The 13,520-nt window shown below is 58.5% G+C and overlaps 1 protein-coding gene across 5 annotated transcripts; it reads right to left on the minus strand.

The window, feature by feature from the left end:
- Positions 1-370: 370 nt before the first annotated feature.
- COG1 (component of oligomeric golgi complex 1) lies at positions 371-9,247 on the minus strand. 5 transcript variants are annotated; one of them, XM_082067077.1, is made up of 15 exons: positions 8,842-9,225; positions 8,510-8,754; positions 7,737-7,918; positions 7,208-7,378; positions 6,970-7,123; positions 5,943-6,153; positions 5,024-5,803; positions 4,628-4,774; positions 3,646-3,807; positions 3,225-3,352; positions 2,601-2,709; positions 2,040-2,149; positions 1,859-1,934; positions 1,445-1,483; positions 371-540 (listed from the first exon to the last, which is right to left on the minus strand). In XM_082067077.1, the coding sequence occupies exons 1-14, from the start codon at positions 9,151-9,153 to the stop codon at positions 1,460-1,462; spliced, it is 2,811 nt and encodes a 936-aa protein (XP_081923203.1). In that variant the 5' UTR covers positions 9,154-9,225; the 3' UTR covers positions 371-540; positions 1,445-1,459. The 5 variants fall into 5 exon arrangements, with proteins under 5 accessions (XP_081923203.1, XP_081923202.1, XP_081923201.1 ...); XM_082067076.1 differs by having other exon boundaries at positions 1,431-1,483; XM_082067075.1 differs by lacking the exon at positions 1,445-1,483 and having other exon boundaries at positions 8,842-9,222.
- Between the last annotated feature and the right edge of the window lie 4,273 nt (positions 9,248-13,520).

Here is a 13,520-nt window from a genome sequence, read left to right on the forward strand (position 1 = left end):
GCAGCTGTAAGTGAAATGTCAGGTGCCCGCTGGCTTCACAGCAGATTCACGGTACCTACGGAGAAAAGCAGAGAGGAGCCTGGGGAGGGGTTTTTGAAGGAGAGGAGACTTACATTGCTCCAATACCCATTTCTAGCTGTGAAATGTTTTGTTTTCTGTTACAGTGTGTGGGTTGGTGGTTTTCTTTAATGTTAACAACTTCAAGGTACAGGAGGTGACAGAGCAGTTACAGCTCTGTTCCAGCAGCCAGAGGGCACGGACAGCCCTGCCCTGTGCCTGGGATCCGGCTGAGGATGGAACGGTTCTGACCGCAGCAGCGGAGGCGTCAGTGTTCTCGCCCAGCAGAGAGTGATCTTGGTGAAGACGAATACACAGACCAACTTCTCATTTTTTAATGAATCACTTGGTCATGCCAGAAAGCCACCCCAGCTTGAAGAGAGAAGGTGCAGCCGCGTCGTCCTCCTCGGTTACAAGCTGCCTGAACAAGGAGCCGGGGCGCAATGCCTCGTCGTCTGCTCTTGGGAGTGCAGGGGCTGGGACCTGTTAGTTTTTAAGAACAAAAGCGTCAGTAGCTATTCCAACGTACCTTTGACTTACTCCATACCCTTGTCTAAGAGTAGCTGCAAGGAGGCAACTTGAGCTTGAACTACAACCGAAGCAGCGTCACCCCTGGGGGTTAGTGACAGTTCTGAGTGGCAGAAGCACACACCGTGCTGTTGTTAGCAACAGGTAACTCTTCAGATGTTATTCAATGCTCAGAAAAAACAGAATTCTTCTGAAGTGCATGCTGTTGCTCTCAGAGCAAGGGGATGGGAGCACGGGAGACGTGCAGCCGCTGCCCTCAGAGAGCTGTTCTTGGGTGACTGTGGACTTTCACCTCTCCAGAACCATTTTAGCACCAAAGATGGAGCAAACATCTGCCAGGGATCCTGAGGAGTGTGACTAGCGCAGAACGTACGTGTACCACCGCAGCAGGGGAAGGGAGCAGTAACAGCGAGTCAAACATCACTGCACACTTCTACACCCTACTACAGCAGGAGTGGAAGAGGCAAAGAATACCTTCAGTGGGAAGCTTTGGGCTTTTCAACAACCCTTGTACTGTGTCTGGTCTTTAATGCTTCTGAGTAACAGACAACAAGAGTTGCAGAGTAAACTCCAGCATCTCTGATTAAACCAGACCTTTACTCTTCTGTCCCAGTTGAAGAGACATCACCTCAGCTGGATTATTGGGTTAATAATAGCTAAAGGAAACAGATTACTAATTAGTGCTTCCTGTAGCAGTGAGGTATTCCTTGGCTCTCTCAATCCTTCGCATCGAGAACTCCATCTAAGCAGATGTTTTAAACTGGGGGAAACAGCAACGATGGTTGTGTGCTGGGAAAAGCCAGGGCAGCAGCGAGCCCTGGCCGAAGCAAAGCCACTCTGCTCACACAGGCTGGAATACCCCGGCCCGGCTTCCTCAGGAGCTACAGTCAGCATCGCACTGCAAAGGAGGTCACAGTTAGCTGGTGTCCTTCAACAGTCCCTGCAGCCATCTTTAAGTGAGTTGTTTTTATGCATTGATCTCTAAATGCCTCATCTGTGTAAGTCCTCACCGCATCTTCACAGTGGTTATTGCTTGCGTTTCACCACAGAGCAGCGGCTCCAAAAATACAGGGGCCGTCAGGGGCTTTTTTGAGGGTCATGGGGAAATCCAAACCATCTCATGCTATGTTGCCGTAATGGTTCTCTCATTTTACAGAAAATAAAAATCAGGTTAAATTTAACTGCTTGGCTACTTTCTTCTTTCCCTGCAAGCTCTAGCGTTGGTGGGATAATGAGCACCGACAAAAAGTGAGTACAGCTCCGTTTTACCAACCTGAACTCTTTCTGTGCTCCTGGTAGCAGACTTGCTCTTTCGCGAGCTCGACATACTCAGCGGCAGAAGCCCAAATCTTAAGATATGGAAGAAAGAAACGTGGCCGGTCAGAGGGAAGCAAAAATTCCAGCCCCAATTCCCAAAGAGCCGTGGGGACGCGGAGAAGAGCCGAGGCCCTTACCGGATCTGGCTGGCTGCTAACGGGAGGATGTTGTGGGGCTCCTGGGAGCTCAGCGCACCGCTCCTGCTCACGTACTGGTTCTCCGTGCCGGTCAGCAAGCCGAAGAGAACCTGGAAGGGAGGACAGAGCTGGCTGTACCTGGGGTGTCGGTAGAGCTGACACCACGCTGCTGCTGAGCCTCCTGGCACACCAGGGACCGGTCTTCGGTTTGAACATGAAGTGCCTCCCTTCCCCCTCTAACATTTGGTTTTAATTGGCGCTGCTCGTTATTACCACAGTTGAGTTCTAGGCCCATTTCAGCACTACTTAACCCAATTAGTGTTGCCCAGGCTCCAGTGAATCCTGTTAGATAAAGTTCAGCCAACTCTACGCACGATTACGCGCAGCACAGCCAGCTCAGCGAGCTCCTTTATCTGCAGCTGGCATTAAACGCTCTTCCCATTTCGGAGTAAGTGCCAGTCGTTATCTTTAGGCATTAAGCAGTTTATAAAGCCACCCCAGCTGCCCCTCAGAACGTTTTGCAGCTCTGCTTCCCAATCCATCCCTTTTCCCCGGACTTACGGAGGTTCGCTGGACCAGGCGATTGAGGTTGCTGTTCAAGTGGGGAGTAAAAACGTCCAAGTCAAAGGGATCTATGTGTCCCTCCAGGAAATCTGTCACCTTCTCAATCCTGCAAGCAGAGCAGAGTCCTGTCAGCGGTGAATTCCCAGCGACAGCTGCTGATGCCAGCTGGGCGGGTTCACTGCCTGCCCTGGGACACCTAAGAACCCTAAGAAGTGACTGAGCAAAATGGGAATTACTCAGCAGAGTAGCAGCTGCCAGAAGGGTTTCCAGCTACTCCACAACCTGCACCATCGGCTGCAGAGGAACCCTCTTCCTGCACTACGTCTTAGAGAGACTCTCTAGACTGGAGCACACACAAGGTTTTAACTCTTGGCTGGAAGCTTCACTGTCTTCCCCAGGAGCAGCCGCTGCTGGGACCCAGCCCGCTGTCTCCATGTTCTCAGCCGCAGAATCCCACCCCTCCTCCTACATTTTGAGAGCGAGCTCGGTGAAGACGTCAGAGCCTAAAGTCTGCCCTTCTCCCAGAGGCACCGCGCCCACAGGTGTTGTTCTCCTGCCAGTAAGGGTGTTGGTTTAAACCGTTTTTGGGAACTACTGCTGAACCCCAGAACTGCACAGCACCTGGAGTCGTGTTTGATCCTGCTGCTTTTCGCTTCCTCACTCTTTGCCGTCAAGATGATACTGAGGTACCGCAGATCGTAGAGTAACTGCAGCGCTCTGTTCTGGGTCATGGGGAAGGTGCCGGCTTTCTGCAAACAGGACATCGAGACAGGGCTGTCAACGGACTGCTTGAGGGGAGATGTTCAAAAATACCAGCACCAAAACCAGCCAACCCCACTGAAACGTTCTGAGAATGCAGCCTGGTGTCTGATCCCTTTTCGCTTCGTATTTTGGGGAGGCAGGGGAAGAACAAACTCACCCTTTCCCTCTCTCACAGGCAGATGTTTTCTGTTCTGAGGAGCAGGAGCGTACGCGTTGCTGCGTGCCCAGTGACCCTCCCGTCCCACGCCAGCTGCAGCAAGGCCTGATCCTGCTCACGTACCTTCTCCTGCTTCTCTTCCACGAGCTTTTCATAGGCAGCAAGCACTTCTGCCATGCAGGTCCTCAGCAGCTCCTGCAAGGTGACTTTTGGAAGAGTGTGACCACTCACCCGGTTCATCTCCTGGCACAGGCTGAAGAGGAGGCACTGGACGTACCAGGACGGCTGTTGAAGAAAACTGTGTGTTTTCACGTGGTCTGGAAGTTCCGTCAGCTTTATCAGCAGCACATCATTTCAGTTCTTATGATGTGAGCTTCCGACTTCCTCAGCAACCACAGCGCTCTGCCGCTGCGACCCACCTGCCCCACAGCACCCAGTTTTATTTACTGACACCAGCACTCCTCAAAGTACTCCTCACTCCTCACGAGTACTTTCACCAGACATACTCATCTGAGTGCAGTCAGAACAGAACTGCTTGTTGTGCCTCCTCTCACCACAGACCCTGCTCTGACCTGGGCTTGTTATTTACTCCCTCAGGCCTTGGCCTCCCAGCTATCTTGAGCTCTCACCCACCTGCTTTTTCCTTCAGAATCAACGAAATTCACCTTTAAAGGTTCACTGCAAGAGGCTGTTGCCCTGTCCAGCCCCAGCACCCTCCTCTCCCTCCTGCTTTGTCACTGTTCAGTCCGGAGCCTTTGGGTCCCATGGGCTTTGCACAGTCCCACTGTTGCAGCCCGGCCCCAATTTCCAGGAGCTCTCTCTCCCGCGGGCTCTGTATAAACCAGGCACAAGTGTGTCTTTGGCTCAGGCTAATCTCACTCATTTGAATATACAGCATCAACTATCTAATTTCCTTCCTCTGGCCTTAGGAGGTATCTCAAAGAGCACAGATGAGCACTGGGGAGCGTTTCCCCTGCGCTCCTACCGCCAAGCAAACCCCACAGCAGGTCAGCACCACTGGACACAGCAGTGGGTTTGGAAACAAGCGCTTTTCTCCTCCCAGCAGATGGCTTCTCCATGTTTACCAAGAGGACGTTCCTCATACCTGCACAGGCAGCCGGATCTTTGATGTCACGCTGTTTCCAGACTCTGTCTCCTCCTGAATTTCGATTTCATCCCAGTTGGTGGCTGTGGCCAAGACAGAGCCAGCTGTGTCCAGCAGCAGCGTGCGGGTGAAGCACTGAACCAGACCCTGGAGCGCAAAACAAAGCACCTGGTCACAACCAGCTCTGACGGCAGCACCAAAGGACGGACAGGCTGCTCCTGCCCAGGGCGTGACCTCCCGCATCCCCCCGCCGGCCCTAAAGGGGATTTCTGGAGCCCATCCCGCCACCTCCTCTGCCTGCGGCCCAGCTGAGCTCTCCACAGCGCTGACCGCAGGGAGCCGAGCGAGCGGAACCCGCGCAGGAAGCAGCTGCGACGACAGAAACCAGCTCCTTACTTTGGTGACAGCGGAGCTCCAGATCTGGTAAGCGAGCAGGCTCTGCTGCAGGAGCTCTGCCTTCACCCCCTGCCACTTGGCCTGCACGGGGGTCACCTCCTGGGCTTTCCCCTTCCCCAGCTTCTTGCCAGAGCGCGTTTCCTTCGGTGCTGTCTCGGCGCTGCCCGCCCGGCCCAGGACGCACTGCTTGAGGTGGGGGCAGAGCTCGGGCAGGGACTGGCAGAGTCTCGCCATGAAGAGGATGGTGTTGAGTTTGGCATCGCTGGGAGCATCCGCCTGCCCACCCAGCAGGCTCTGGGCGCTCTGGAGCTCTGCGTGCACACAGCCCAGCACGTGCTGGATGCAGGCGACGCACCGGTCGCGGAGCAGCCCCTCCACCGTGCCGGCGTCAGCGTAGCGGTTGAAGGCAGAGCGCGGCTGCAGCGCAGGAGTGGCCTCCTTGGGGTCCGCGGGCAGGTAGGACAGGAGATCATCCAACCTGGCCTTCAGCTTCGAGTCCAGAGCCGAGCAGAAGCTCTGCACGCACGGCGTGAGTGCCTGGGCCTTCATGGACAGGCCGCTCTTGGTGAACTGGCCACGGTTTGCCACGTTGACCCACGCGGCATCGGCGGGGAGGTCACTGGAGCTCTCCGACCACAGGAACAGGGCCACGTTGTGTTCAAACTGGATGTGCTTGCTCAGGGCAGAGGTGCCAGGGTTCACTTCAAGTTCCTGCAGGGCTAAGGTGAGAAGCTGTTTGGAGCTGCTTGAGATGGAGTCAAACGCTTCTTTGGTCAGTGTCTGGAACGGAACCAAGAGGAGAAAAAAACACCACCTTTTATATGTGCCTCCTGCCACTTAAAATACAGGCTTAGTGCTGCTAACAGGCACCAGTGGAGTGTTTGAGACGAGAGGAGGGGGCGCAGAGCACGGCTCCCACCTCCAGCCTGTCCAGGAACAGCTGCTGCAGCAGGTCCTCCCAGAAGGACACCGGCTTGTCCAAAAGGCGCCGGCACACCGCCTCCCAGTTCTGGCTCACGGACTCGCTGGTGAGCAGCTCCCACACCGCGTCGCGAATCCCCGCCAGGCCTTTCATGCTCTTCACGTAGACGAGCAGGTTGCTGACCCCAGCCCTGATGTCATCGCTGCACCTGAAGGCAACAATTCACTTCAGTCTGACTTGCTCAGACGTGGCCCCGGGGAAGGCAGGAGGGGACATCAAGGGAATTCTTAACCTGGCGGGAAGCAGCTCTGCCTGCAATCACCTCTTGGCGAGGCAGCTGCACCCTGGATCCCACCCTGCAGGAGAGCCCCGTGCCCACCAGCAGGAACCTTGGGCTCCACTGGGTGCCCAAGCTGGGAACACAGCACCCCAGGAAAGCTGGGGGTGGGTGGTGGCTCTGGGGAGGGTCGCTGGGGAAATGTCCCCAGGCCAGCAAGCCCACCAGCTGGTGGTGGGGACCAGCTGCCTCCATGGGATAACGAGACGGGGCTGATGAGGCTGTTAAGGGGCAGGCAGGGGCTGGCTGTCCCATCCACAGGGGGGAAGGGGTGGAGCTGGTGATTCTATAAAGGGGCTTTGCCGGCCCCACTCACTCTGGGGAATGTCAGCGAGGAGGAAGGAGGTGCTGGACCAGCAGCTGAATGAGCCAGGTAAGGGATCTTCCTCTCATTTACTCTGTGCTTGTGGTAAATAAGGCAGTGCAAAGCAGCTCTAGACAAGTATCACTGTGCAGCCCAGGTGGTCGGTTACATTGGGGTGTTACCGTCTGGCTGGCAGGATGGTTTTATGCTGCTTCTGGCTGGTTTACTGCTGGGGAAAGGGGATGCTGGGCAAGAAACCAGCAGATGGTGCAGAGTGAGGAAGCAGGTGAGCTCAGGTTTGCTTTGTGTTGCTGCCTGTGCACAGAGGCCGCGTGGTGTCTGGGGGAGCCCTGCGAAGGGGGACACGGTCACATCACACTCACATGGCGATCCACTGCTGCAGCGTCTCTCTGAGGTAGTCCTGGCTGATGGGGTGCACCAGGGTCCGCAGCGCGGGCCGGAACTCCACCACGGACTCGGGGAGGTACCTGAACCAGCTGCTCAGCTTCACCTCATCCTCCAGAACCCCCCCTCTCCCTGCAAGCACACGGGGATGGGGGAGTCAGCCCAGCACGGGGTGGGGTCTCCTGCCCGCACACCCGGAGCTGCGCGGGCGCTCACCTGCGGGGTGCTGGCCCGTGGTGCTCTCCAGGGTGGAGAAGAGCAAACCGCAGGGCAGCGCGGGATCCGGCGGCGTCCCCTCAGGCAGGGTGTAGAACAGAGCATGTGCCTGGTACAGGGTAGTGGTCAGCAGCTCCATCAGTGAGCACACCTGAGCTTTTATACCTGCACCTGCAGAGAAACACCTTTCAGCTGGGGCAGCCCCTGCAGAGCTGTGAGCAGCCCTGTGTTTCAAATCCTGTGGTTGTAGGGAAACCCTCCAGGGAAGGGCTGGAGGGCAAAGGGCTCAGCCCCAGGCACCACCTGCTTCCCCACTACAGATGGGCTTGGCTTAAGACCCTGAGCGCTGTTAACTTTTGCAGCATTTTACTGCTGTGGCAAAACTCTGCCGGCAGTAGCGTGATGTGGTTGCATCCCCACCATCGTGAGCTTTATGAGACTCCCTCAGCTGCTCTTCTACAGGGCAGGAGGGAGATGAAGCAAAGAGGGCTACTCTGACTTTAAAAAGGAGGCAGCCCACGGGACTGACCGTGGTGTGGCTGGTTGAGAAGCTGCTGGATGGCCAGTTTTCTGGCCAGAAGGAAGTCGGCGAGGGCCTGGCGCGGGGAGCTGTCCTCCAGCAGCATGATGGCGCACAGGGCTTCGGCCACCGCCTGGTCCGACACCGTCTGGCTCTTCAGCAGGGACTTGCTCTCCTGCAGGATGGTGGATCTGGCAAGGGAAGGAGGTGCTCACTGGTCTCAGTGCTGGACCGAGGGGTTCAGGTGTGGTTATGTAATAACCCACAGAGCAAGGATGTTGTTTTCCCCAGGCGGATGTGGGACTATCTGGGTGTTATGGGGCTGGGTGAGGTGTTCATGCCCCGTGGGGTGGCTGGCAGCGACAGGGCTGCAGTGGGACTTCATAGAGTGCCTTGGGTTGGAAGGACCTTCAGAGATCATAGAATCAATTAGGTTGGAAAAGCTCCTCAGGATCGAGTCCAACCATAACCCACCCTGGCACTGCCCCATGTCCTGAGAACCTCATCTCTGTCCAACCCTCCAGGGCTGGTGACTCCAGCACTGCCCTGGGCAGCCTGTTCAATGCCCCACAGCCCTTTGGGGAAGAAATTGTTCCCAGATCCAACCTCAACCTCCCCTGGTGCAACCTTGAGGCCAGATCACCCAGACCAGCCCATGGGCAGGGACACCTTCCACTAGACCAGGCTGCTCAAAGCCCCGTCCAGCCCGACGCTGACCACTCCTGGACAAGTGTCCCCCCACCCTCCTCCCACCCCAGTCCAACCCAGCAGCCCCAGCCCACCTGAGGTGGCTGGCGGCGGCCACCTGCCGCAGCAGGATGGGGAAGCGGGCGAGGACGGGGCTGCCGCGGGCGCGGGGCGCGTCGAGCTGCAGCTGGCGGCGGAGCTGGGCGCCCAGCAGGTGCAGCCGCGCGGCGGGCAGGTACCGGCCGCCCTCCACGGCCCCCCACACCTTCTCGGGCACGTCCAGCAGCAGCTTCAGCTGCGCCGCCGCCCGGTAGAAGCTCTGCTGAGCCGGCGGCCCGGCCTGGACGAGGGAAAAGACGGGGTGAGGGGGGCAAAGAGAGGGTCTCCGCCCCCCCCCCCCCCCGCCGCAGCCCCTCGCCCCCCTCACCGTGGCCGCGGGGCCGGGCCGGGCCGCGCCCCCCCGCTGCAGGCCCCGCACGGCGCCCAGGAGGCGCTCGGCGCTGAGCCGCATCTCGGCGATGGTGTCGGCCGCTTCGATGAGGTCGCGGTACCGCTCGCCCACCATCTGCCGCAGCTCCTCCCGCTTCTGCTCGATGCCGGCCCGCAGCCGCCGCTCCACCGCCCGCAGCTCGGCCGCCGTGTGCGCCTCGAACAGCGCCTCGGCCTCCGCGCCCCGCGCCGCCATGGCGGGCCCGCCGGGGAACCGGGCCGGCGCTGACGTGGACGCCGCCGCCGCCATCTTTGGGGCGGGAAGGGGAGGTGTCTTCCGACATGGCAGCGGGGCGGGGCGCCGCCATCTTTGTGCAGGGCAGAGCCGCGCCCTGGCGTCGTTGCCATGGCGACGCGGCCCGCGGGGGCGGAGAAAACACAGTTTAATTTTTAATTTTTTTTTTTTTTTTTCTAATTTTTCATGTCTTTATTCGGCCGTCCGTTTCCCCGGGCGATGGGCCAGTCCCCGCGGCCTGCGGGTGCCGCTCTCGCTCCACACACCCCCAAGAAGCTCCCAGCCGAACGAGCCGGCCCCATCTGGTGTGTCTTTTAATTAAAACAAAATACATAAAAAATGCTCGTCTTGCTCAGGTTTGGCAAAATCACGCGGAGTGAAAGTGTCTGCGGGAGGCACAGCTGCAATGTACCCACCGGAAACAAAAAGGCCCCTCTGAATGGTGTGGGGTTTTGTTTGGCTGTTGTTTTGATGTGGCTCCACCTTGCAATACCTGCACTCCACACGTCCCATCATCTCGTATTTTCAGCCTGCGGAGGCAGGATGAGATCAGCACGCTCTGGGCTGTGTTTGCAGAGCCTTCCCTGGGCAGCTCTGCCCTTCTCCTTGGGAAGACTTAATATTTTCTGATGGAAACCCAGGGCTGTCTCCACGTACTCGTGCACACATGTAGGTAAATCTGACCAGGAGAACCCCCTGGAGCTGACACACGTGTTTAGCACCTGATGCTGACTCAGGCAGCTACAACGTGGTGTAGCAACAAGCCTGGTCATTGTTTTCTTACATATGTTTGTTCCTGGAGGAAAATCCTGCCCTGGGCAGGGGGTTTGTGGGCAGGAGCATCCACCTTCAGCAGGAGATGCTGGTGTAAAGAGAGCGAGCGGTTTTGGGGGCTGTTGTGGCTTTGCAGGTAGAGGTTGTGTTCAAATCCTGTAAAACTCGATGCTGCAAATTGGAAGGGAGAACGGAAAAAATCCAAGGTGCTTTGGGGCAAAGGGGTTTATTTGCGTGGAAGTTGGTGGTGGCAGAGCCGGCCTTGCAGCTGCTCGGAGCTGAACTTTCGGTTTATACAATGGCAGAGCTGATTTCTTCACACGGGTGTTTTTACGTATGTCTTTGCTGACTGTGCACCCCGCGCACACCCCGTCGCTGTGCTGCCCCCTCCAGCAGATCAAACCTCCAGCGATGGCGTTTTACCCGTCCTGATCCCATCAAAACCACCCCGAGGTGTTCCCGTCTGGAGAAGCGTCTCCCTCCCGGCTGTTCAGACAGAGTTTCTGTGACCCCTTGTACTTGAAGAGCCATTTGTGGTCGTGTTTTACGTGTGACGGTGGCACAGACGTGTCGGTACCTCAGCGTGCGGAGTTTGTGCTGACCAGGGAACAAGCCTGTGGGTTTTTGGGCTTCTCTCCTGTGGTGTGGACCCTCCAAAGCTGGGACCACCCCATGGGTGAAGAAGCAGGTGTGTTGCTCGCCAACAGGGAGATGGATGAGGGGAAGAGCTGTTTTGGGGAGAGGGACTGAGTGCGAGTCGCCCTGTGCTGGGGACCCTGGGCAGGGAGGTGTCTGAGCCGGGGTTATTCCTGCCGCTCCTGCCCAGCTCTGACACACACACCGAGTCAAACATTGTAGGAAAACTCTTTTACTTCCTTCCCACCCCTATCCACGCCTCCTTCCCGCAGCACAGACGGGGCAGTCGGGATCCTTCACCACGGGAAGGCTTAGCTCAACACCGAGAAACAACCGCTACGGAGGAAAGCAAGACTTACAGCAGAGAAACGTGTTCGCATCAGAACATGTACAGCAGAGCCATGCACACTACACAGAGCACAGCTATAGATACAGAGGGTGTATGTACAGGGCAGCGCGGTGCGGTGCTGCCGGGGGGACAACCCCTGGGTCGCTACAGCCGCAGCTTGGCAGGGAATGGCTCTTGCCTTAAGTAGAGACTAAAGCTCATTCCCTCGCCCTGGAGAATGTCAATGTGGGAGCAGCCTCCGCGGTGCCTTCCGGCTCGTGCCCGGTGCCACCAGCCCCACGGCACATGGGGATGGTGAGGGGGAGCCCAGGGACCCCCGAGGGGCTGGGACCGACTCGCAGCTGCCACAGAGAAGGGGCAAAACACAGGCTGCAGAGCAGCGCCAGGATAGTGAACCCCTTTGCTGGCGTGTCCAGTATATACACATATGTACAATGCCCCCCTCCCCTCCTGGCCGTGCAGTGTGGGGCGGGATGGCTGCGGCGCCCAGGTTTGCATCCCTCACCCCCTTCTGGTCAGGACACGGCTCCAGGGGGGTTCCCCCCAGTCTCTGTCCCCCGTCCCAAGTTTCTGCAGTCCGGGTCCTGCTGTGAGCAGGGAGAGGGCTGAAATCCGCCGGAGACCCAAGGCTGGGGGTCCAAGCCTGGCGGGGAAGAGCAGAGATGTCCTTGGTTGGGAAGCAGCAGGTGTTGTTTCAGATGTAGTAACGGGAAGGCTGTGTGGGGGTCAGTGCCCTTTGCTTGTGCCTTGCTGGCGATCCCCCCTCTGAGCAGCCCCGGGCAGGGTGTGCGAGCGGCGCAGCCCTGGCAGAGGGACGGACGCTCTTCCCGAGCGGTTTGAAATTGGCTCGTTCACAGCAAGGGCTGAAACATCCCCCGGAGATGTGAGACTCGAGCCGTGCCCGGAAGCAGCAGCAGAGATCCTGGATGCAGCGGGAGCTGCTGGGGATCGCCGGCTGCACAACTGCCGGCGTCCGTGTGGGTCCGGCAGGAAGGGGCTGCTCCGGGAGCCTCCATCAAAGAAAGGGCTCTTGCTGTTGGGATGGAGAGTCAGGGAGCCTCCCAGAGACCAGGCGGTGGGGTTCATTAGGAGTAACCATTTTAAAGAAGTCCAAGGCAGCTTTGGTGCTGGTATGAGGAGCTGTAGAGATGCAACAGGAAGGCTCCAGGTCCAAACCCAGCCTCTCCCTGCCCATTTGGCTCTGGAGCGCTGCTGGCTGGCAGCAGTGTGTGAGGTGGGCGCTGTCAGAGCGTGCCCGGGGTGATGCTCAGCCCAGGCACAGCTCCAGGCTTCGTGCTCAAGGGCTGGGGATGCGGGGACGGCGAGGATGCCTCTGCACAGGGGCTGGCAGACTCTTGCAAGGGCTGTGAACACCCCCGGGGACAGCCCCAGCATTGGGGACAGCACCGTTGCACACACAGCCCCGCAGCAAAGCCACCAGCCCTGCTCCAGGTCCGTACCGGGGAGCTCTGTGGGACACGCGGGTCTCCCCATCGCCTCCCATTTGTGATAAATCTGCTCCTGCTGCTCCAGCCGGGCGGGTGGGAGCTGTAACTAATCTCGCCTGCCTGGGGACAGTGTGCGTGTGAAGCGGCAGCCGAGCCGCTCCAGCACTCGCAGGATCAGCCTATTCGCTCTGCAATAACCAGGAGAGATTTCTCATTATGCCGCCAGCAGCCCCGCGAGGCTTTTCAGAACAGATCCAATATGAGGTCAAGTTCCCACTAAAATCAAGTGGCTGGGAAGGAAAACTTTGTTACTCGCAGCAGCAGCAATGGTGCTGCTGCTTATTAGCCGGCAATGAACCAGCAGAAGGTTTTATGTCGCTGGTTGTACCGTGAATGTCGGGCAGGGGCTGCGGCTCCTCCTGGCACGTTTCGCTCTCCCGCCCCTTCCCCCAGGTGAGCTGCGGCAGATCAGCCACGGGTGCCCTGGCACCCCCAGAGCCTCCTTGTGCCCCTGCCCTGCCACATCCCACCTTGGTGGCCTTTGGGACGTTGGTGGCAGCCCCCTGCGCCCCTCACTCCTCTCCCCGTTATCTCCAGCCCAGGAGGGACCCTGGGTGCAAAGTGGGGCAATGGGGTATTTCAGATCACAGCCCCCTCGCACAGCTCTGAGCTGCCAGAAATGTCACTGCCGGGGGGTCTTCCAGGACAGGGCTGAGCTGGGCTAATGTGGTGCTGGGCATGGGACCCTCCCAGGGTGAGAAAGCTGGGCTCTCCGTATTTTCAACAGTAAATCAGCGCAGGGAGGAGATGCTCCCGGACGGGGGCTCCCGTGGTGTGTGGCTGGGAAAGGCATCTCCCCCGTCCCCGCTCGGGGCACTGGTGACGGGGCTGGCACGGGCAGGACTGGGGCGCAGCGGAACACCAGCGGGTCTGGGTCTGGCCCCACTGCAGGGGTGCGACCACCAGCTCCCACCCCGGGCAGGGGGCTCAACGCCCCCTCCCCACGCCCTCCCCTGCTTCCCACACAATTAACTGCTTCACCACCCACCAAATCTGAAACACCCAAAGCCCGGCTGATGTGTTGCTGCAGCCGTGACACTAAAGCCTTATCCTACCAGAGGGCTCTGGCTGCACCCAGCCCGGCCACCACCAAACAATATGTCACTGTGGTGTGA

This window comes from Streptopelia decaocto (genome assembly GCF_964273445.1).
Source record: "Streptopelia decaocto genome assembly, chromosome: 16".
NCBI classification, from domain to species: domain Eukaryota; kingdom Metazoa; phylum Chordata; class Aves; order Columbiformes; family Columbidae; genus Streptopelia; species Streptopelia decaocto.

What these genes read in the sequence shown, in the direction of transcription:
- COG1 (XM_082067074.1), bottom strand. Translation starts at nt 9,153, where the DNA reads ATGGCGGCGGCGGCGTCCACGTCAGCGCCGGCCCGGTTCCCCGGCGGG. An exon ending in GCCGCCGCCAGCCACCTCAG is followed by an intron (nt 7,919 to 8,509) that starts GTGGGCTGGGGC and finishes TTCCCTTGCCAG; the next exon opens with ATCCACCATCCTGCAGGAGA. An exon ending in CTGCAGCAGTGGATCGCCAT is followed by an intron (nt 6,154 to 6,969) that starts GTGAGTGTGATG and finishes TGTTGCCTTCAG; the next exon opens with GTGCAGCGATGACATCAGGG.